We start from the raw sequence: 22,821 nt of genomic DNA on the forward strand, positions 1-22,821 counted from the left end.
GGGGAGCTCCCCCTTATGTATAGTAGCCACTTCGTAACACCCTCCCTGTCTCTTCCCTCCGTAAGAGATTCAATTCAACCTCATATCGACGCCTACTCGCAGTAGCCGTAGCGCCAGTCCTTAATAGTAATTTTATATAAAAAAGTAAAAGAATAAAATCTATTAAGACTTATTTATATATGTATATATATTATTATTATTATTTTATAAATAATAAAAGGTATTTCCTTTTTTATACTATTTTTTAGCTTAGAAAGTTAATATAATTAAATACTTTTAATTTTTCTTTTTCTTTTCTAATTCTATTAATAATTAAGATTATTTTCTTTAAAAGTTAACTTATTAATCTATATACTACCTATACTTTCTACTATCCAGCTGATTATAGGCTAATGGCTAATTGACTGCTAAGGGCTCCACTTAAATCACAACACAGGAGGGCGAATCAGAAAATAGATGATAGGACAGCGACACATGGAATACAAGCCCAACCAAGATCTACAAAGTAGTCAACTGGCTGCCAGAGCGTGCTTATCCTAGTTGGGTTCCATTGGGCGAGAAGCGGGTGCCCAGTTCCAATCTCACAGGTGGAACCAGGCTCACAGTCAGCTTTGTCTTCCTGCAACGACTAACTAGGTAGTAACTAGTCGACTATTCAGACCAGTAAAATGCCCTGTCGCGACATCTTGGTTACCCGATTGGGACAGGTTCACCGTACGGTGTAAGCAGAGATATAAGAGACAGCCGTCGCCTCGAGCTCACTGACTCTTGAGCTGTGTATTTCTGTTTCAAGTTGTATTCCTCTTACCAACATAGAATCGAAGAGTCCGAGTTCTCTTCTACATCGTCGAATTTACATCACTCTCCTCGACCTCCTCGCAACCAACCAACCCTCAACATGTTCGGTATCGGCGACGACGACGATGGCGATCAGTGCCCCACGCACAACCTCACTGCCCGTAAGGCTACAACATGGACAACTTGGTGGAAAAAAGACTCGCAATGGCTGAACAGTTTTCTTTCCTCAAACAGGCGCCAAAAAGACCTTCATCGCCGGCCTCACTTTTCAAGAATTCAACCGCATCCTCGCCGGTGCCTGCACAGCGCTGGCCTGTCTCGTCAGCTTCGTCCACATGTGGCGCCATGCCACTCACCTATCTGTCCCGCGTCAGCAAGTCAAGTAAGCAGCCTCCCTGCGCTCCAACAACATAAAGGCTGAATGATGATCGCTAACCTGACATTCTCCTTGTCTCTAGGGTCATGAGAGTCATCTCCCTCGTGCCCCTCTACGCCATCGTCAACTTCCTCTGCATCTGCTTCCCTCAGGCCCAAGTCTACCTCGACCCGATCCTCGAGCTCATCCAGGCGCTATGTCTCGCCTCCTACTTTATGCTCCTCTGCGAGTACATTTCTCCCCACAACGAGGGCCGCGACGGCTTCTTCTCGCAGATTGAGATCAAGGACAAGAAGGCCGAGGGTGGTGTTGTTCAAGATGGTGTCAAGTGGTTCGCCGTGAGTTGCCCACCTCTTCCATTGACCAACCAGCCCCCCAACTCTAACCATCCCTCCCAGCAACGCTGCGTCATGATCTTCCAGTACCCCGTCATCGCGCTCGGCGTCGCCATCGCCACCATCATCACCCAGGTCGCCGGCGTCTACTGCCAGTACGAGAGCCAGACCAACTTCGCCAAGCTGTGGCTCAGCATCGCCACCACGCTCTCCTCGGGCATGGCCATCGCCGCCGTGCTGCTCGTCGCCGTCCAGCTCAAGACGCACATGCCCAACCTCAAGCCCATGACCAAGCTCATCGCCATCAAGCTCGTCGTCGGCCTCGCCTTCCTCCAGCAGATCCTCTTCTGGATCCTCCAGAGCACCCACGTCCTCAAGGAGACCGACACCCTCACCTACGCCGACCTGCACTACGGCATCCCCTCCCTGCTCAGCTGCCTCGAGATGGTGCCCATTTCGTTTGTCGTCTTCTGGGCGTACCCGGTCGGGCCGTACAAGCTGGAGCACCTGGTGGCCCGCGGCGCGGAGCGCGGCGAGGCGCAGAATTGGGCGCCCACGTCGTACCAGGGCGGTATCCTGGGTATCTACGCCTTCATCAGCATGCTCAACCCGTTTGACGTGATCAAGGCCACCTTTGCGGCGTTTGCCGTCGGCGCGCGCGACTACGCATCGGCCAAGTTCGACCGCAACGACAGCGGCGGCGGCAAGGTGTACGCGACCGGCCCGGGCTACCAGCAGCCCCCGACGCAGTACCGCCAGGACCACAGCTACGGCGGTGGCCAGTCCCGCGGCCCGGCAGGTCTTGCGCGTGAAGCGCTGAACCAGTTCGGTCCCGGCCGTCACAATGGCCGAAACGGCTACAACAACAATGGCTACGGCCGCCAGAATGGTCGCGGCTACGACCACACCCGCGGCAACTCGTACAACGAGTACCATGAGTCGTACCCTATGAATCAGCGACGATGATAAGGAATGCTGGTTGATTTGATTTTATGCGTGTACTGCATCCAGACTGAAAGCGTTGCTTTTTATTATCTTAAAAGGGTTTCTTATGTATCTAGGGCCATAGATGGTAATGTACAGACACTGACTTTACTGAAATGACATTCTACAAGTGAGCGGAAGGTTAAACGATAATGAGCAGAATCCATGCATGTGACATCCACTCACAAAATTCCCATCTTGACGCAGGTGCCGCTGTCATTGGCTAGCAAGTTATTATATGGCCCTGGAGGCCTGCAGCTGGTGGACAAAGGGTATTATTAAACTGCTATTGAAAGGGGACTTGACAGCAGAAAAACGAACGCAAAACTTGGCAACAGAAAAATCAACGCAGAAAAGACCAAAACTTGTTCTTCAGGCCAAAACCTGCTCTTGAAGAGGCACTCCATCTTCTCCTAGAGAGAGGACTGTGACGCGACGGGGCCGTACACTTCAAGCCCAAACTTAATCCTGACAGTGCTCCTTGTGGTAGTGGTACTTGAGGCCAATCATCAAGTTGTGAATCTTATTCTCCTCCTTCTCGGCCGTCTTCCACGCAGCGTTGGCAATCTTCCTGCGCACCAGCGACATGAACATGTTGACCGCGTCGTGCAGCACCCCGATGCTCATCCGCACCACCTCGCAGTTGTGCGTCAGGATGACGATGTCGCGGCGGCCCTTGAAGTCCTCCACCATGTTCCGCATCCGGGGCTTGAAGCGGCGGAAGACGGGCAGCATGACCTGGATGGTCTGCGAGAGGCCGAGGTTGTCCTCGCGCGAGATGTTGACGTGCGCCTCCTTGACGACGTGGACGAGCTCGGCGGTGGCGATGGCGAGAGGGGGCATGGTGTCGTTGCTGCGGAAGGCGAGGATGGCGTGGTGCAGGCTCTCGCTGGCGGCTTCGACCTGCTTGAAGGCAAGTCGGAAGACGGGGCCGTTGGTGTGAATCTGGGCGACCGCGGGGGCGGAGAGGAGGCCGGCGGCGGCGGCGGCGACGAGGTTGAGGAACTTCATATTGAGATGGGGGAGAACGGAGAGGCCTTGTCGAGGGTTGTTGCTGAAGAAAGGTTGCTGGTGAAGGAAGGAATCTGTTGGTGAAAGGAAAGTTGTTGGTGGGAGGAAAGAGAGGCAAGTCGTGGGTAAAGGATCGAAGACCAAAAGAGGATAGTAGAGGGAGACCTGAAGAGTTTTATATCTAGTGAAAAGAAAAACAATACTCCTGTACAAGGTTCAGCCCGTCAGGTTCTCGCCCCTCAATCGCCTTGGGAACCAAAAAAAAAATACTTTGGCTAGAAGTCCAGGGCTGTTGGCATCACCATACGTGTTGGTTCATAACTATACTACGGCTAGGAGCTAGTAAGGCGAGTTATCACTGCATTGGAAAGGCTAGCCAGGTTGGGGCGTGGTCTAGGGGCAAATCTTAAAGTGTATGGAAAAAGGACTTGATAGACACAAGTTTATATATTTACGTGTATATTATTTTGGCGGTGACTCTCCCGCACTATTGGTGGTCGGAGAGGAGAGCAGAAGACGCGTCGCTGCCGGGTGAGATGATCGCGTCGCAACAAACGAGTGGCTTTTCTTTTTAAAATTGTACTATTTTTTTTCCCGCGTCACTTATATTCTTACCGCTTCTTTAGATCTTTTTTCTTTTCTGCTCGCTGTATTCACTACGGTTGTGGGCAAATAACGCCTACATAGTTATGCAAAGACGAAATTTGCCCCGCACTCTTGGAAAGGCAAGATGCTGCGAAACTGAAAAAAAAAAAAAAGAAAAACACTAAAAGGAGAAAAAGTTGAGCAGGTTTGTACGAAAGCTAGGCCTGAACCTCACGATGCATTTATTACCTGGCCCATGTTCACCGGGGGACAGCAAGGTTACGCCAGTGCAAGGCTGCTCAGACACAGACAGCTGACTAGTTGGCTACCAAACCACCCCAGAAATCATCACCATCATCACCATAGTCATCAAGACCCTGCACCTGGGCTCGAATCCAAGGCATCCAACGCGAACAGGGCTAGCCCTGTTGCCGTGGTAGGTCCGGCCGTCAGCCAAATCCAGCTGGCCTGCAGGATTGGTGGTGTCATTAAGCAGGTTTGGAGTCAATAGTGAACGCCACATGGGGGGCCTATACGGTAGCACCTGAGGCTATAATAGAGGCTGTCAGGGCACAGAAGCGCCTGGGATGAAGTGCGGGAGAACAAGGACGGGCCAACTCTTGACCGATGTTGACGATGAGGGTGTGCAGTAATTCCCAAAGGGCGGTGACTAGAAGACGGAAAGCTCGCCCTATTTCTGCATGTATGGGTTGCTCCGTATAGCTAGTGTCGCGTTGGAAGCTATCTTATCTTGGCAAGGGCCTAAAATTACAGCGTGCATTGATTGAATCAAGTTGAAGATGAGCCCTTGGATGATGTGTTGATGCAGGTTAAATGGGATGGGGAAAACATGCTGCTGCAGATAACGGCTCGCATTAATAATTCTCGCAGGAATATTGACACTTATTAGTTCCAAGGTTGGACAAGGGAGCCCCCCAGCTGTGGACGAACCTGTCTGTCTCGGGCAGAGTCTTGATCGGGGGCGGCGGAGCGCATCTATTGGAGCTGTCACAGTTCAACCCCGGACCCAGCCTTTTACCCCGCACATTTCCATTGTCCTCTCTACTCATCGATCAGTGGAAAGTTGATGGAAACGGGTGGGAAGCCATGCCGGTCATTGCCAAAATAGGCTGGCATCGCCGTCCCCTGGCGGAAGCCTCATTGGAGGGAATCCCGTTTTGACAGCACCCTTTTCTGCAGAAAATGTGGCTTGCTTCGTTTTCTGGCCCGTTGGTGGTGGCTGCCAATTTCCTGGTCATGCAGCCAGAGGGTTCTCGTATAAGGGAAGCCCAATACTTCATTTCCCAACCTGCAGCCTGGTTGCTGCCAGCCACAGCGACGAGGGCCTCGAGGCTCGCAGTCGCCTCGGTAGCTTGTGAGGAAGGATTCAGCAAAGACGGGTGGTGGTAATAAGAAAGCCGCTTTAAAACGATGGTCTTGTCCGCCCTCCCAACTCTGCTGGGACTTGCCTCTGTTCTGCAACCAACTTGGAGTATTCACTCGTTCTAACACTGACTCGTCTCTCGTTCTTCTTTTAAACATCATGAAGCTCTCCAACACCCTCGCCGTGCTGAGCCTCCTCACAGGCGGCTCAGCCGCCGCCTCCCTCTACGACACCATCGTCGCCGCCATCCAGCAGTCGGACAAGGACACCGTCGCCCTCAACGCCGCCTTCGTCGCCTTCACCGGCGACATCCAGCCTGTAGTCGCTGCTGCCAACACCCTCGTGGCCAACGTCGTCAAGAGCCAGCAGCAGATCAACGCCACGCCCGGCGCTGACCTGGTCACCGACGACGTCCTCAACCTGAGCACCTTTGTGAGCGCCCTCTACACCGACTCGAAGACGCTGGTGGCCACCCTGACGGCGATGAAGCCGACGGTGGAGGAGGGCAATTTGTGTGCCACGGTCCAGAAGCAGACGGCGGACATTGCGAGCGCGTCCAACGGGCTGATTGACGACATCACGAAGCGCGTGAACCCGGCGGACAGGCCGGCGGCGGGCGCGGTGAGCGGTCTGATCACGGAGCAGCTGGCGAAGGCGGTGGCGCTCTTCAAGGACTGCAAGGATAAGAATCCTCCGACGTCTACTTCCACGGCGACGTCCAGTACTTCATCAACCAGTACGACTTCGTCTGGTGGCGTCACCTCCTCAACCGGAACTACTTCCTCTACTGGGACTGGAACCACGACTGGTACCACATCAACCGGCACAACATCGACTGGAACTTCTTCAACTGGTACCTCTTCGACTGGAACTTCTTCAACTGGTACTTCCTCCACTGGTACCACGTCTTCAGGAACTACCGTCACCACTAGCACCGGCACCGGCATCACCACCCCTTGCACTTCCACCACGAGCATCATTACCAGCTCTCGCTGGAACAACAGCACCACCACGAGTGCTCCCGGCGGCGGTGTCACCGTCACGACCATCTGCACGACTCCCACTCCCACTCCGACCGGTGGCAGTGGCTGCAAGACTTGCCCCGGCGGCGGCAACGGCAACGGAGGTGGCAATGGAAATGGCAACGGAGGAAACGGCAATGGCAACGGTAATGGAGGAAACGGAAACGGTAATGGAGGCAATGGAAATGGTAACGGAGGCAATGGAAATGGAAACGGAGGAAATGGCAATGGCGGCTCGGGTTCGGGCGGCAACGGCAACGCGCCTCCGACCACCAACAACGGAAACCTCATGGCTCCCGTTGGTGCCCTCGCCCTCGCCATTGCCGCTCTCGTCATCTAAAGTAAACGCGCTCTTTTTCCATGGCTTGGTACGATCTTTCAGCTTTGTTTCTTTGGAACGCGCCCTGGCAACGAGCAAAATGTATGGCTAGTACGACAATGTATGATCTAGTATCACGGTTCCCTTTCTGATATATAGTGTTTATTTTAACTTTTTTTTTTCTCGCACGTGGCCAAGTCGAGGCCGCTACAGCATCTTTGGCTTCTTGCTAGAGTTGAGCCAGGCACCAACTTGTTCACCAGGTAGTTTCGCTGTTGGTTCCGCTTCGCCTTGATTAGAGTTGAGCCCGGTTGGGACACGATCGCTGCGGTCCCGTGGCCAACAACAAACAAGACGGCAGAACGAGAGCTTTTTCTCTTCTGAGCGCGTCGTAGTCTTGTATTGGAGTAACCTGCTTGTCGTACATGATGTAGAGTTGATCTTTCAACATCGGGCCATTTACAGTCGACGAGCTCGCAGCTCGAGTTGTCTGTCGTCTCTTTCGTTGCCCTCTACTATCTGTCAAAGAAAGAACGACCAACCAACTTGACGCAAAAAAAGAATGCGCCCCCATCGCTTCTGGGGTCTGTCTGCCCTCCTCGCCTCCCCCTCTGCACTACCCTCGGCGCAGGCCACGCAGGCTGCAAAGCACGCGATCCTCCAAGGGTCTCTGCAAGCGGGAACGTGGGCGAAGCAGACCAAGGAAGTCTTCGAGCTCGACTCACTCAACACTTGTGATGCTTGCATGGTTGGTCGCACATCTCGCCCCGCCCCGTGACGAACCTCCGGGTTTGTGTTTGCTTCTCTAACCTGCAGCAGAATTTACTCAGCGTTCTGGAAGCTCTCAGTGAGCACAATGAGAACCCGGTTGAGGCCCTTATGAAGAAGCTATGCATATCTACCACCGTGAGTCCCCCCCAACTGTCTACATCTGCGCTGATTCTAACTATCTTATGCGACGTAGCATTTCAATGAACGGTACTGCGAGCGCGTTGGCCAGAAGCATGTTCCCGAGCTCATGTACATTGCGAGGGGCGTGGACCCCTACTCGCCCACGGCAAAGCAGTTTTGCTTTTCGCTCTTTGGCGTCTGCGACCCCCCTGAGGTGCGGGAATGGAGGTTTCCCTTCCCGAGCCTGCCGTTCTGCGACGAGAAGGATGAACCCAAGGCCATCATACCCAAGAAGCCCAAGAAACCCAAGAAGCAGAAGCGCCCGCTCAGGATCGTTCACTTCACCGACATTCACTATGACAAGGAATATTGGCCTGGTACCAGCACCACGTGTGACTACCCAAGGTGCTGCCGGTATGTGACGACTCTCTTGATTCATGTCGTGTATTTCTTGCCTGGCGTTTAATTTCTTGGCTAATGATGCCCGGAACCAAAAACTAGACTGGCCCCCTGGGCACCCTTTGAAGATTCTTGGAACCCGCCACCGAGACCATGGCCCGAGAATATACAGTCTCCTGCCGGCTGGAATGGCGAACACAACTGCGGCACGCCGCAGGGGCTGGAGCTGAGCATGTATAACAAGATCAAGGAGGTCTTGGATAGACGCCATTACAGGAAACAGGGTTGGGACGGGAGGGGCCCGATGATCCTCTTCACCGGCGACATTTCTCATCAACTGATTTCCGATATCAGTGGGAGCATCGCCACAAATTATAGTAAGCCATGCCCCCCTATCCCTTCTTCTGACGACACGAAGAAGCACCGTATCTGAAAAGCACCGCCGCTAACCCACCGCGTCAGCCGACCGATTCTATGGCCCGAGGATGAAGTGGCTGTCCGAGCCGTACTACTGGATCTTCGGCACCCTCGGCAACCACGACGCGCACAGCGTCAATATCTTCGAGCCGACGCAGATGGGATGGTCGACGCGGTGGCTGTACAACGTCACCGGAACGGGGCTGGCGCAGTACCTCGGCTGGGACGTGAAGCGGCAGATGCTCAAGCACGGCGCCTACTCGACCCGGGTCCGGGGGCTCAACCTGCGCATCATCTCCCTCAACACCAACCTGTACAGCCGGCTCAACTGGGCGCTGTACCTGCTCAACGGCGCGCGCGACCCGGACGGCCAGCTGTACTGGCTCGCGCAGGAGCTGGACAGGGCGGAGAAGGCCGGCCAGCCCGTGTACATCATCGGCCACATGCACTTTGGCCACCCGGACGCGCTGCCGGATCAGTCCAACTACTTTGACCAGATCGTAAGGCGGTACGCCTCGACGATCCGCGGCATGTTCTTCGGCCACACGCACCTGGACGAGTTTGCGGTGAGCTACTCGGACCCGGCCCGGCGCGACGCCGACCACGCCGCGGCCGTCTCGTACATTGGCCCGTCGCTGTCGCCGGACACGGGGATGCCGGCGTTCCGCGTGTACGACGTGGACCCGGACACGTTCGCGGTGCGCGACTTTGTCACGTACATTGCCGACATGGAGGACCCGGCGTTCCAGCGCGAGGAGGGCCCCAGGTGGACGCGGTACTACTCGGCCAAAGAGGCGTACGGCTGGGCGGCCTCGCCGCCGCTCGGCGAGGAGGACGGGCTGACGCCGGCGTTCTGGCACAACCTAACCGAGGCGTTTGAGCGCAACGCGACGCTGTTCGACGAGTTCGTGCTGCGCAAGACGAGGGGGTGGATCAGGGACAAGTGCGAGGGGGAGTGCAAGGAGAAGGAGCTTTGCCAGCTGCGCGCGGGGCGCAGCCAGGACGGCTGCAGCGTGCGCGGGGAGGGCATCGTCTGGGGGTTCGGGGAGCCGTTCAAGGTTGGAAACGGTAGTAGGGGCGGGGGCGAGAAGGAGAGGCGCGGGGTGGACAGCAGGGCGTGCGCGGAGACGGAGCTGCCGGACGTGATCGGGGGCTTGCTCTCGCGCGGGGACCTGCTGGAGGAGTTGCAGGCGAGGTTCGTGGCGGGCAACGGGACGATCAGGCCGTGGGAGGAGGCGCGGCCGGAGGTGTGCGAGCGGTCGACGGTGGTGATGCCGAGAGGGTGGAACGCGACGGGGAACTGCGTGGACCGCGAGGCGACTAAGGAGCCGTTTGAGACGGCGGCGGGGGAAGATTGAGGAGGGGAGAAAAGGAGCTGCAAGGCACTACTGTGAGGGGATGTAAAAGTGATGGCGGTGAGGGTGGTGAGAGTGGTGGTGGAGGAAGGGACTTGAAAAGAGCGAAGAACCAGGAAGAGAGTAGTTATTACCAACTGTAATGAAGAATGATGAGAAACTGAAAAAGATGGTTATACACCCGCTAGATGACGTATTTACATGGAATGCTAGTACATCTGCAGCGCACCGCTCGGAACCGCCCATCTCTTCGAGTACGTCTGGTTGTATCCCGCATAGCTCCCCAGACTCGGCGGCAAGTCAGCCACCTTCGTCCCCCAGCTACTCTCGTTCCTCCCCAGCGTCAGCACCAGCTCCTTTCCCTCCGTGAAAAACGAGTGATCAATCCAATTCTTCGTATACGGCTCCCCATCCAGCGTCGCGCTCTGTATGTAGATACTCGCATACGTCGCGTCAAAGTTGACGTTTCTCACCCGCGCCGTCTTCCCCGTCAGCGGGTGCTTTATCGACACGGACGAGAAGAACGGCGGGGTGATGAGGTACACGTCCTGGCCCGGGTTGGGGAACAGGCCCATCATGCTAAAGGCGAGGAAGGAGCCCATGGCGCCGCTGTCGTCGTTGCCGGGGAGGCCGGGCGGCGTGGGCTGGAAGAAGCGCGGGATGTAGAAGTGGGCGCGCTCGGCGGAGAGGGCCGGCCGGCCGGCGTAGTGGTACTGGAAGACGGTGAGGAAGGCCGGCTCGTTGCCGATGTAGGTGATGCCGGCGTCGTGCAGGTAGTCGAGGCGGCGGCGGAAGGCGTCGGGGCCGCCGAGGAGGGTGATGAGGGTGGCCTGGTCGTGGGGGACGAAGCTGGGGGGAGGGGGGGGTCAAGGTGGTTAGCAGTTGCTCAAGACTCATCCATCCTCCAACGCCAATATCTTGCTTGGTTGGCCGCAGGGGGACAACTTACAACCCGTACTCCCAGATACTGCTCTCAAACGTCTCCGGTCCGCTGTTCTGCAGCGAGCACACGCTCTTGTCGTCCAGGTTGCTGCACTTGAGCGGATCCTGGTATCCCCAGGTGCCGTTCGCATACTTTGGCTGGAAGAACCCCGTGAAGCCCGTGTCTGTCCCGTTGGCGTACTTGGACCCCTGATCCGCTCGCCACAAGCTCTCCCAATTCCCGCTCGCCCTCAAGAACCGCTGCCTCTCCTGCTCCTTCCCCATGCCCCCCGCCATCTGCGCAATCGCAAAGTCATTGTACGCGTACTCCAGCGTGCGACTCAGACTCCTCGTCAACGTCCCGAACCCCTTGTAATCGAAATCCTGCACCGGGATGTAGCCGAGAGCATCCCAAGAGTCGATGCCGCCGCGGCCGTGGCAGCACCAGTCAAACGGCTCGACCTCGGCGTCCTTCTTGACCGCCGCGTAGCCCTTGTCCCAGTCCACGCCGTCCGTCACGCCCTTGAGGTACGCGTCGGCCAGCACGTTGTCCGCGTTGGAGCCGCCCTGCGTGTACCCGCGGCTCAGGCTCATCCGGCAGTCCGGCAGCCAGCCGTCGTGCTCGTACGTGGCGATGAGCGAGCGCACCATCTGCGCGACCGCCGCCGGGTCCAGGATGGTCAGGAACGGCAGCTGCGACCGGAACAGGTCCCAGATGCAGTAGAACGAGTCAAAGTACGGCTCCCCGTCACTCCACAGCGGGTTCTCGCCGGTAAAGTTTTGCGGGTTGACCATGGTGCGGTACACGCCCGAGTAGAAGTTCTTGACGTAGGACGGGTCGACGCCGGTGGTGTCGACCTTGATGTTGATGAGCTTGGCCTTCCACGCGTCCCGGGCCTCGCGCGCGTGCCTGTCAAAGTCAAAGCTCGGGATTTCCCGCTCCGCGCTGGCGCAGGCTTGCGATTCGCTGATGAAGCTGACGCCGACGCGCGCGTACACGGGGGTCCGGCCGTCGGCGAAGCGCACAAAGGCGCCGCCGGGCAGCGGGTAGCCGTTGATGGAGCGCGAGATGGTCAGGTTGTGCACGGCGGTGCTGGCGCGGCTGTCCACGAAGACGCCCGCGTCGGCGACCGGCGGCCCTTTGAAGTCGGTGCAGAAGTAGGCCGTGTAGGTGCCCTGGGAGAAGCTGGACACGAAGACGGCGCCGCCGCGGATGCGCCCCGTGGAAGGGTCCACGGAGACGGTGCCGTTGTCCTGGCGCGAGTTGGACAGGTCCGACAGGTCCTGCAGGATCAGCGGCTTGTCGCCCGCCTTGGCCCCCGGGAAGGTGAACTTGAAGAGCGCCGCGTGGTGCGTCGCGGTCATCTCGACCTTGGGCCCGGCGTCGAGGGCGATGCCAAAGTAGCCCGGCTTGGCGACGACGGTGTCGTTCTTGAAGGTGCCGTGCTGGGCGCGCGTCTTCTTGGGAAAGTCGCAGCGGTTGACGTCGTCGTCGGGGCAGGTGGCGTAGGCGAAGAGCGGGAAGTTGCCGAGGGAGGGCGAGCCGCCGGTGCCGGAGTCGTGCAGGACGCTGAAGCCGGAGACGGGCGAGCCGTCGAGGGTGAAGCCGCCCTGGTTGCTGCCGCTGGTGGTGTCGGCGACGGCCTTGGCCATGCCATAGGGCACGGTGGCGCCGGGGAAGACATTGCCCCCGTTGCTGGAGCCGATCAGCTGGTCGACGTAGTCGAGGGGGTCGTAGTGAGTCTTGTCAACATTGTCGTAGGATATCGTGGCCGCTGTCCGGGCGAGGGCTGGGAGGAGGGACAGCGCGAGGAGCTTGAGAGCAGGTGAAGGCGTCATGACTTTCATCAAGGGCTTGCTGTCTGTCGGTCGCCTAGGAAGGGAGGGATACAGACAGAGTATACAAGATATGACGGAGAGACAGCTGGGGATGGGCTGATTTAAATGTGAGAATGTCAAGGATCGAAAGGAACGAAAGGAACGTGACATTGCGCCGCTGCAATGCTACCAAGCACAGGTTGCGATACGTAATGGTCATCTCCAAATACTCCCTCCAAGTTCTACTACCAGACTACCCCTAGACAGAGCCAGACTGTCACATCGCCGCTGGCAGATTAGCAAGGTCGCACCGCGAATCCTGTGGTCGATCATGATGGCTCGCACGCGACGAGTGAATGTTACCTTCACGATGAGGAATGTATCACCAAGCCATCACGCGGAATGAGGACGTGGTCACGCTGGGTTCAAGGCAGATAAGACACCACAAGCTGTACGGGCAGATTGCCGAGATGTATCAGTACAGATGCGTAGGATGCAGAGTACTTCTCTGGACTGTGGTGTAAAGGGGAAGAGTCAATAAATGTAGAGTAACCTGCCTAATTCATTTGCAAATCTCGGCCTAATTAAACTTGCACGCGTCGCGCTTTTGCGGCGCGTCTTCATATCCGAACCATCTCACCCTCTACTCCTTTGGGGGCAGTTCCTGCTGCTGATCAGGCTAAGCATGCTAATCAGGGGTAGACTTCCTGAAATGGTACAAGGTCAAAGACATGGACTTCCATCACGCGAGACACCATTTCTTCATCAGGGTTGCACTATAACTAAGGTCAACTGGGCAGCGTTGGACTATCCAGACTAGCGCAGATCATGAGGACACCAGAGTGAGGCATAAGTAGGAGCCCGGACGCTTAGTTCCTCCTTCCGAACTGAGTATGCAATTTGAGTAGTAATATTGGTGTGTCAACTGCAGGCGAAAATGTCGCTTCCTCTGGTAATGACTAATGTTGGTGGTGGTGGGAGTAGAGATGCAGGCAAAATTACTTGCAATGTATTAGCTGCACCGATAATTTGCACATACACAATATTCATAACTACTTTAGCACGTTGAGTGATGCCAGCACAAAAATACAATACAATATACAGGCCATTTAGGCATCCTCCTGCAGGGGCCTTCATTGTCTCACGGCATTTCTTGCGTGTGACTACTGCAGCTCATTAACACCTACAACTCCCACAGGAAGGCGCCCGTCTTGGCAAAACGCCTCTTTTCCTCTTCGCAGTGCCGAGGAAATCATTTCCTTGTCTCGGCCGCTTCTCGCTTCTCGGGTGGCGTCCGGACTTTTCCAACCCAAGTCTCTTGGCACGGGAATGAGAGGGGATCAGTGAGGCTGGAAATGCCAAGAAGGATCGATGTGATTTCAGACTTCATGTCATGATTTCCTAACCGTAGTATGCATGGTCGCATATTTATTGAAAGGTGACAAGACCAGCGACATTGAAACCGCAACAAGGGAGGGAGGGATGCACGTAAGATGCATACATATTAGAGTTTCCATTGACTAACGTCAATTATGGAGGCCCCAACACTCCACTGCCCCAGAGTCGCAATTCACCAAACCCAGCAACTGCTGAGAACTAGTAGTCCTCCAGATCCGCAGGTCCCGGAGTCTATTCGTAGTCGCAATTTAGCAAAACCAGTTATTTGGGTTAGTTGAGTTGAACTGTGGGGGACGTTCGAAATCCCCCGCATTCGCCTCCGCGCCCTCGTCATCCATCATCCATCATTCATTCATCATTCATTCATGATCCCTAGTCCGTGGTGCTGTTGCCGGGATCCCGTCAGACAATAGCCAATTCCCGAACTCACTACCCGGACATACCGGCAACTTGTCAAACAAACTATAGCCCGCCACCTTGTTCAAATGTCCTGCCCATGGCTTGCCCAACCAACCAATACGAATACTCCCATTGCAGCCTCGGCTGGTGCGCAAGCCACGTTTTGGGGTAACCACTTGGAACAGGTTAGGTTCATTTTAGAATACACGCTTGCTCGCAAAGATGGGATCAATGCATCTCCGACGACGGGGGGGCCAAGAAGCAATGGAGAGGAACCTCGGCCGAGAGCAGCTCGATTCGCGACTCTATTGGTCTACAGGCCCGGTCTTCCTCCCTGACCACGAACATCTAACATGCATTCGTCCTCCACATCATGAGACGAACATGCCAATCACAGCATAGTCAGCATAGCCTCCCTTGCTTTACCCCAGGAAATCCCCGGGTTCTGCTTCATTCTCTCTCCCCGCTCATCCTGAGCCTGATTTTAACCTTCTCCAGCTCTCCTCCGCTACTCCTCCCCTCCTCCACACCCCACGCCCGCTGGCTGCCGTTCTTTCTTTGAGGCTATCAAACCTCCCCATGTTCTTGCGCCCGCTAATTAGCCCATAACGTTCCCCCAAGTCTCAAGTTGTCAAAGAAGAGCCCCCAACTTCTACAGAGCCGCCCATCCATCCATCCATTCATCCATCCATCCATCCATCTACACTACTGTTTGCCAACGGTGGATTCTAGCCTCCTCCGCACCGCCCATCAATGGACCAGAGGCCTCGAACCGGCAATTTTTTGCCGCTATTTGCTTGCCACTATTTTGCCCTCTTTTTCTTTCTCTTCGCCCGGTCCTCGCTCCAGTCGATCCGGTGCCGGCTATAGCAACTCTCCGGGAGCGGAATAGCCCGCCCCAGAAAACGACATATATGTAGCGGCCCCCGTCCGACGATGTGACCTTGAATGTAGAGTAGAAAGCTGCACCTTTCCGGTCCATCCTCTGCATCTCAGTTCGAGCCTCCCACAGAGCTGACCAGCAACAATGTCTTCCCCCGACCTTTCTCGTCTGCAAACCCATGATTGTATGTGTCAACATCCATGATGGAGCCCGAGCAGCAGGAGCAATATGCTAACACTCCATCCTTCCTGCAGTAGAGCTAGGCGTCACCGAGGCCATCGAGAGGCACGTCTCGCGCCACGTCGTCCCCCCGAAGCCCGTCTCCCAGCGGCGCCTCGACTTTGAGCGCGCCCGCCCGCGCTGGGTGCGCGAGTGCCTCGCCGAGGCCACCGGCGTCTTCTTCTACGTCTTCCCCGGCATCGCCGCCGTTGCCGCCTTCACCCTGAACCTGTCCAGCCCCGTCGGCGTCGCCGCCTTTGGCAGCCTCTTCCAGATCGGCTGGGCGTTCGGCATGGGCATCGCCTTCGCCATCATCTGCTGCGCGTCCACCTCCGGCGGCCACTTCAACCCCTGCATCACCATCGCGTTCTGGTTCTGGCAGGGCTTCCCGCTTCGCAAAGTGCCGCAGTACATCCTCAGCCAGATATTCGGCGCCTTCATCGCCGGCTTGGTGGTGATGGGCATGTACTGGCCCGAGATTTCCGCGATGAAGGCGGAGTTGCTAGCGGCGGGCAAGCCGCTGGTGGCCAACGGCGCGCCGGCGAGCATCCTGTGCTCGTTCCCGAACCCGACCCAGACGAACCACGGCTTCCTGTTCATGACCGAGTTCTTCGTCGACGCCTTCCTGGCGCTAGTCATCTGGGCGTGCATCGACCCGACCAACCCGTTCATCTCGCCCGCGAGCGCCCCGTTCGTCATCGGCATCGCCTACGCGCTCATGGTCTGGGGCTTCGCGGACATCACCATCAGCACCAACATGGCTCGCGACCTGGGCACGCGTATCGTGGCGGCCATCTTCTTCGGCAGGGAGGCGTTCACGTACATGACGTACGCGCCGATCAGCATCCTGGTCAGCATCCCGGCGACGCTCGTGGCGACGGGGTACTACGAGTTCTTGATGAGGGACAGCCTGCTGCGGATTCACAAGGGGCATGCCGAGTTCGAGTCGGGCAAGGAGGGGCTGATGCGCCACCTGAGCAGGACGACGGGGGCGGTGGTCGACGACAGTGACACGTCGAAGCACCTGGAGCACACCAGGAACCATTAGCCGCCTGGTGAAGGCCGAGGGGGGGATCATATGCCCGCTCTGGTTTGTCCATCCGTTAGTAGCGGGACTTTGGCGACCTCGGTTGGTGTAGGTAGATAGGCTGTCTATAGATGCGCTGTAGCGACAGGTTTTGCCCTTTTTAATAAATTATGCATAACGGGTTGCAGGTGTTTGTTACTTCGCCAAGCAGTTGCCAAGTGCTATGAGCAACCCCGGAGTCCTTCCCTCTCACCAGCAAGCAGTTCCACGCCATGAAGAGCAAGGCGAACAAACTCAGCTTCAACCCGCACGAGATCAGCGCGCGTTATCCCTGTTTGCGATGCCCTCTAGCACGAGCCACCCCTCCCCCTCCCTCCCTGCTTCATCAACCGCACGGACGTCCTTCAAAGCTCCCGTGAGCCGATGGAAGCTCTGTGCGTCACCGTTGCCTTGCCGGCCCAGACCCCAGAACGGCCCAGCCCGCCGCCAGATCAGCACCACCCAACTCAAAGCACACCGAAAGCGCGTTTCCGGCCCACGAAACGGTTCCAGGTCATCTTGCAGCTCAGCCCGAGTCCTTCAGGGCATCCCGTGGGCGTGCCGGCAAGAGTTTCAGACAATCGCCGCCAACTTGTACAACCAAGAGTAGCCTGGCAGGATCTGGCACCGAGTAATAATACGGTAGACACAATGGTCACAGAATTTATGGTTGTACGTGGTATTCGTAATTGCAAGTCAATTTTTCCATCAAGACGCGAGCTCCTCCTCCGCACTCTGCCCAGTCAAATCATCAGCTAAAATCATCAAAATACATAAAACGTCCCAGGCGCCTTGCACAAAAAACCCAAGTTAACCCAATAACCCTTTCACGCCTCGGGACAACCGCAACCCTTTCCGATTACGACCACCAAAAGAAAACACAAGAAAACCCAGGTAAGAATGGTGAATCGCCTAGTCCGCGGAGATGAGGGAGGATATCCTCGTCTTGTCGCGCGACGCCCCCGTCTTGCTGTCCTCCTTGGGGCTGGCCAGCGGACCGTACGCCGGTCCGCCGCCGCCGCCTCCGCAGCAGCGGCCGCTCTTCCAGGCCTTCTCCAGCGTGGCCGGCCCCATCGAGCAGCCGTACTCGGCGGCCACCAGGTCCCAGAACTTGTCGCGGTGCGCCGCGTACACCGAGTGCAGGCGGTTGAGGTCGACGTGCGCCGGGGAGTGCGCCGGGGGCATCGCCGTGGACGGCAGCGGCAGGCTGTGATGGTGCGGAACCGGCGCCGGGAGGGACGACTCGCGACGGAAAGAGACGGGCGGGAGCGGATGCTGCTGCTGCTGCGGATGCTGCTGCTCAAGCATGGACGAGGACGAGGACGACGGGGGGTAGCCGAGCGGGGAGCTGGCGCGCGAGGTGCCGAGGCCCATGGAGGCGGGCTTGGGCAGGATGGTCGGCACGCGCGGGGAGCAGCCGCCGGAGAGCAGGAGGCCGGGCAGCTGGACGTCGCTCATCTGCGGGGGAGGGGTCATGGCGAAGCGGCCGCCGCCGCCGCCGAGGTGGCGCGGGGGCGAGATGGAGCGGGAGACGCGCTCGTAGGCGGCGGCGGAGGGGCTCGGGCTCAGGTTGGGCATGACGGGGGAGCGGTCGGAGCCGGAGGAGCTGGAGGCGGTGCGCTTGCGGCGGCTGCTGCCGTGGGACAGCTGGTGGTAGTGCAGGCGGCAGGCGAGCTCCGTCTTGTTGAGGTGGGCGGCGATGTGCTTGTAGGGCATCTTCTGGAGACGGGTGCGGAGGAGGTAGGCCTCCTGGGTTGCGTGTTAGTAGAGCTTTCATACCGGCAAGTGTGTTGTGTGTTGTTGGTTCACTTGCCTCGTCCTCTCTCCAGGCGCGGCCGCCGCCGGTCATGGCGTTCTTCTTGTTGCGGGCGTGCGCTGAGATGTCAATGGTGTGAGGGGAGAGAGTCTGAGTGCGAGACATGTTTTTGCACCCCTTTTTCAAGTCCAAGTGGTCGAAAGTAAACTATTTGGCAGCCAGGCCAAGCGTCGGTGCTAATTAATGTTGTCCTTTTCAGGTAATAGTTGCCGGTTCGGTCGGTTCGAAACGAATGGTACCGCCGGAGAGGGGTTCTCGTGTTGTTGCCGGAAAAGAGAGGATGGGTTCAGGGATTAGTTTTGGTAACAGTTTTTTTCCTGTTTTAAAAGTTGCGTATTGAAAGGGTGTAAAGAATGGTCTGAAGGCCAAGCCAGTTGGTCGTTCAAGAAAATGAGTGTACGAAGGTCGAAGGAGTGACGATGGTTTTTGGTTTCTGAAATGAGAGTTGTGCTCGTGAGCAGGGGGTCAAGGAAGGACTGGTAATACGCAACCAATAAAACAAAAAGAAGGAAGGAAAAAAACAACTGTTTGGCAAGAGACCACGAGTGGTATGTTGTTCACACAGCACCGATGTAAGTTGCGGAGGGAAATGAAGACCAGAGAAGGGGGAAAAGGGCCAACAAGGCAGTGTCGGGAAGAGACGATGATGATATAATGAGTGACAGACAGACAGGTCAGGTCGGCGAGGGCCGTGGATCCCAACGAGCAAGGTGGTGTCGATAACGCACGCATGCCAGTTCCCGGTACTGCCACTGGGCATGCTGCATGCTGTGCTGTGCTGTATAGACGACTGGGTATAGTTGGTTACATGCAGAAACAGCTTGGCGGGTTGTGATGTTTGGAGGGGCCGCGACCCTGTCCGGATGCTGCTGCATTGCATCAAGGATTCGAGGATTCAAGGGGAGCCCCTGGTCGACTATGAGATCTAGCTTTGTTACAGGCTGGCCAAGCGTGCGGGGCGGTAGCATGATTTTATTTTATTCCATTTTTATTCATTTTATTTATTTTCTTTTCTTTGTTTGAGCAAGGCATCCAGTGAGAGAAGAGAAAAGCTGGTCCGGTCTTCATTTTAGCAAAACCTTTTTTGTATCTGTTCTGTTGTCTGGTCTCTTTGGTGAGAACAGACATAATCGGGGCCCTTGAGCTGTTGGGGATGGTGACATTCTCCCACACACACCGCACAGTCTGATGACGCTGCCGCGCTGGTCTCCCCCTGATTTTGAGAGGTCATGAGCATATTCTCAGTCTCGTTTCGATTATGCGAAAAGAATAAAAATAAGATGAGAAGAATGAGCAGAAACCTGGTTGCTCACGAGAACCAACATGTCAAACAATGGCAGAGCATCAAAACAGTGGCAACTAAACCAACTTGCTAGACCGCCAAACCTACACCGCCGCCGCCTTCGCCGCTGGTCCGATGTAGTGACATGAGTATGAACTTGAGTGCCCGAATCCGAGTCGAGCCGAGTGGTCCGTCATCCGTGGTCCGTGGTCCATGGTTCACGGTCCGTTGTGGCTTGTGGCTTTCCACGTTGCACAGTATTACGTGCTATCGTATAACTACCACATCGATGCTGTACTATCCCCATGGCTGATACCCGCTTGGACTCTACTAACTAGTTAGTTACTCTGCTGAACATCACCGCCCGGCCGGGCCTTGTAAACAATTCGGGATTAGCCCGGCCAGGTGTGGCCGAGGAACCACAGGGACCTGTTCCTACGCGCGCCGCGGTAGTAACGTCCCACCGCTTTGTATGGATGGATATATGTATATTCTGCCTTATAGCATGTGCCAAGTGGTGCATGCAGGCGAATCCTATAGATTGCCTCTATGCTCCGCGTCCTTCACTAGTTGGTTAGGCTGTGGTTTCTTGTCAGCACACTAGTTAGCTTTATTAAAGTTGTTGTGCCCATGGAACTCGTCTTGGCATCTGATCTACTCCCTCCTACTATTCACTCGACAAAAGAGTCAAATCCCGAGCGTCAACTATAAGATACTCCACCAAGTTCTGACGTTTTCCCACAAGTACGGACAGTGTCAGGGGGGAATCCCAGCAGCGTCACGCTGTGCAGGGGAGAGCGAAGAAACCTGCGTGGTGGTATTACAACGTGCTTACTGGCTATCAACTACGTCAGCCCAAACATTGGCCTTGCATGGCCTGCCGTGGCGGAGGACACTAACGACGCAGGGCGTCATGTAGTCGATACGGTGCCTGTAGCACCAGATTCCAACCCCAACCGGGGCTTGCTGTATTTGTTTATTTGATGATGGCCATTGTCGAAACCGCTTGAGGGTGATCTGTTTTATGGCGCCCTACCGTGTTATACCAGTGATATAGTCGAGCCGGTGAGTTATGACAGCCGACAAGAGAAACTGTCATGCTCTTGGCTGGGCTTCTTTTCTTCAACCCTCTTTTCTTTTTTTCTTTCACATAGCACATGAAAAATGTGCGGCTCATTTCAACGTCTGATTCAGACCCAAACACTCTCCCTTGCCCAGTTGGAAACAAGCCACCAGTTCGTAGCTAATAATCCAAGCTTTCCCAAGCTTTCTCAAGCTTTCCCATGCCATGAAAAGCCCGTCGGCCAGGCTACTACGTAATGTCCGGCGTCTTCATCGCCCGGCTTTGCCGGCCGTGCCTGACGGTTCCTGATTACTCCCCTTCCCTCTGATTTGCTTTTTTGTTTTGTTTTTTTTTTCCCTTGTCCCTCCCCTCATTATTTGACATGAAACCGATACCTGGCGAAACCCACGGCGTCGACGGCCCTGCGCCACGGAGGGGAAGTTGCAGGGGGGGTTTTGATCACATCTTGAAACAGCACCAAGGGCAGGGCCCAGCGCATCTCACCTCGGTATCAGGCTATCAGCTAAAATCCCGCCCTCGAAGAAAAAAAAAAACAGATGCAACCCCAGTGGGCTCGCCCCGTCGTAATAGCATTAACCCACACCAGCTTGTCAAATGAGGAGGGAAGAAGAAGGCGGCGGCGGCATGCATAATCTGCATACTTTATCCGTAATGTGAGGGAGATTGAGCCGCGCTGACGGGTCACATCAGGCGCACTCGGACCTCGGGATACGTCCGATAAATTTCATCCGTTGACGTCAATTCTGGAGAAGAGGACAGCACAGCACAGCACAGAGAGGGGACGAGGCGAGGCTGGCCAGGCACATACAAGGTAAATGCGCCAGTTTGTTCCGTACCTGGCTCGCCGCGGGGGAGATGGTTGCATTTTTGCGGTTGAGACGAAACGACCACCACAAACGGCTTGGCCGTGTCATGTCACATTTACATTCGGTTTGTCCGCGATCCGAAATACTCGTCCCAACCAAGAGCCATAGTTTCAATTCTGCCACGAACCTGTTTACCGGTAACACGCTCGTCAAGGAAGGGAAAAAAAAAAAAAAGCCTGGCATTGCATTGCTGGTAGGTAGCTGGCATGCGATGGATGCTCGTGGCAAACCTAGGTCAACCGCTTTACTTTGTAATTTCGGCTCGTTTCGAGCTCCAGGCGTTTACGGCGCATCATTGCGCCATCTGATGCGATATATTACAGAACAACACGCCGACCGGCCCTTCGGCGCGCGCGTCCTATGCGTGGCGCAAGGCGCATTATATTACGATATTGTCTTAATCTGTCATGTTCAGGTGCGCAAGTGCGCGGCGGCCGCCGCCGCGCGCGGCCGAGGCTGTGCTTTTCAGCAGGCAAGCCTCATCACAGAGCCGCAGACCATGCAAAGATGGGCGGTGTGTGTGGCAAATTTCGGGGTCGAGAAGGAAAAACACCAGACGACTGGAAGGTCAACAAGGGGTTGGTTGCATGCAGACTTGCAGACGGGAAAGAGGTGTGCCGATCGAGGGAGGCTCTGCATCGGAACCTGTTTTTTTTTTCAGCGGTGTTTTGTGATCAACCAAGGAGGAGGAGGTCACACGAACGAAAAAATAAAAGAGTATGACGTCTGGTTACAAGGCAGTACAATGCAAAGAAAAGAGCCAAGTTGTTGGCTGCGAGCGAAGGCGTTCGTTTGGCATAGAGGGTTTGCCAGGCATGGGTTGCGTTTCAAGCCGTTTGAGCAGCGTTTGGGCCGTGTCGCGGTGTGAAGGTGGCGGTAAAAGACCGCTGAACTGCTTTTAGGACTGTTAAATGAGACGAAGCGCCTTTTCTCGGGAATGAACGTCGAATCATTGGCGTTGGTTCGTGGATGAGGTCGGATATGCACTGCCATTTGTCGATGCAAGGGCTACCCTAGAGCATAGTCTCCTCTGCGGCTGGAGGTGCGGTGGGAGGCGACGGTGAAAGACCCCAATTCCTAAACATGCTACCTTATGCGCTGTAAACCTGTATAGTTGTCGGCGTACAATATGCCACCTTGACGTTTCGAGAGACGTGGTCGTTGGTTCACGGCCGAATTCACCCAGTCCTCCA

General features: G+C 56.0%; 7 protein-coding genes across 7 annotated transcripts; 4 read left to right on the top strand and 3 right to left on the bottom strand.

Moving 5' to 3' along the window:
* Nucleotides 1-898: 898 nt before the first annotated feature.
* Nucleotides 899-2,475, top strand: ISF_08965 (hypothetical protein; the record flags this gene model as incomplete). The annotated part of the gene is made up of 4 exons (XM_018852568.1): nucleotides 899-959; nucleotides 1,033-1,180; nucleotides 1,257-1,512; nucleotides 1,573-2,475. The coding sequence occupies 4 exons, from the start codon at nucleotides 899-901 to the stop codon at nucleotides 2,473-2,475; spliced, it is 1,368 nt and encodes a 455-aa protein (XP_018700196.1).
* Nucleotides 2,476-2,955: 480 nt separating this feature from the next.
* Nucleotides 2,956-3,504, bottom strand: ISF_08966 (hypothetical protein; the record flags this gene model as incomplete). Its single annotated transcript, XM_018852569.1, has 1 exon — nucleotides 2,956-3,504. One exon carries the CDS (start codon nucleotides 3,502-3,504, stop codon nucleotides 2,956-2,958), a length of 549 nt encoding a protein of 182 aa, XP_018700197.1.
* Nucleotides 3,505-5,632: 2,128 nt separating this feature from the next.
* ISF_08967 (Cell wall galactomannoprotein) lies at nucleotides 5,633-6,835 on the top strand (the record flags this gene model as incomplete). The annotated part of the gene is made up of 1 exon (XM_018852570.1): nucleotides 5,633-6,835. The coding sequence occupies one exon, from the start codon at nucleotides 5,633-5,635 to the stop codon at nucleotides 6,833-6,835; it is 1,203 nt and encodes a 400-aa protein (XP_018700198.1).
* Nucleotides 6,836-7,376: 541 nt separating this feature from the next.
* On the top strand, nucleotides 7,377-9,879 carry ISF_08968 (Sphingomyelin phosphodiesterase; the record flags this gene model as incomplete). The annotated part of the gene is made up of 5 exons (XM_018852571.1): nucleotides 7,377-7,562; nucleotides 7,634-7,720; nucleotides 7,779-8,119; nucleotides 8,207-8,481; nucleotides 8,567-9,879. The coding sequence occupies 5 exons, from the start codon at nucleotides 7,377-7,379 to the stop codon at nucleotides 9,877-9,879; spliced, it is 2,202 nt and encodes a 733-aa protein (XP_018700199.1).
* Nucleotides 9,880-10,085: 206 nt separating this feature from the next.
* ISF_08969 (Glycosyl hydrolase 92) lies at nucleotides 10,086-12,636 on the bottom strand (the record flags this gene model as incomplete). Its single annotated transcript, XM_018852572.1, has 2 exons — nucleotides 10,086-10,725; nucleotides 10,826-12,636. The coding sequence occupies 2 exons, from the start codon at nucleotides 12,634-12,636 to the stop codon at nucleotides 10,086-10,088; spliced, it is 2,451 nt and encodes an 816-aa protein (XP_018700200.1).
* Nucleotides 12,637-15,439: 2,803 nt separating this feature from the next.
* Nucleotides 15,440-16,562, top strand: ISF_08970 (Aquaporin-like protein; the record flags this gene model as incomplete). Its single annotated transcript, XM_018852573.1, has 2 exons — nucleotides 15,440-15,479; nucleotides 15,550-16,562. The coding sequence occupies 2 exons, from the start codon at nucleotides 15,440-15,442 to the stop codon at nucleotides 16,560-16,562; spliced, it is 1,053 nt and encodes a 350-aa protein (XP_018700201.1).
* A 930-nt stretch (nucleotides 16,563-17,492) lies between these two features.
* On the bottom strand, nucleotides 17,493-19,364 carry ISF_08971 (hypothetical protein; the record flags this gene model as incomplete). The annotated part of the gene is made up of 2 exons (XM_018852574.1): nucleotides 17,493-18,329; nucleotides 19,125-19,364. The coding sequence occupies 2 exons, from the start codon at nucleotides 19,362-19,364 to the stop codon at nucleotides 17,493-17,495; spliced, it is 1,077 nt and encodes a 358-aa protein (XP_018700202.1).
* Nucleotides 19,365-22,821: the final 3,457 nt, after the last annotated feature.

Source organism: Cordyceps fumosorosea (assembly GCF_001636725.1).
Source record: "Cordyceps fumosorosea ARSEF 2679 chromosome Unknown scaffold_39, whole genome shotgun sequence".
Lineage (NCBI taxonomy): Eukaryota > Fungi > Ascomycota > Sordariomycetes > Hypocreales > Cordycipitaceae > Cordyceps > Cordyceps fumosorosea.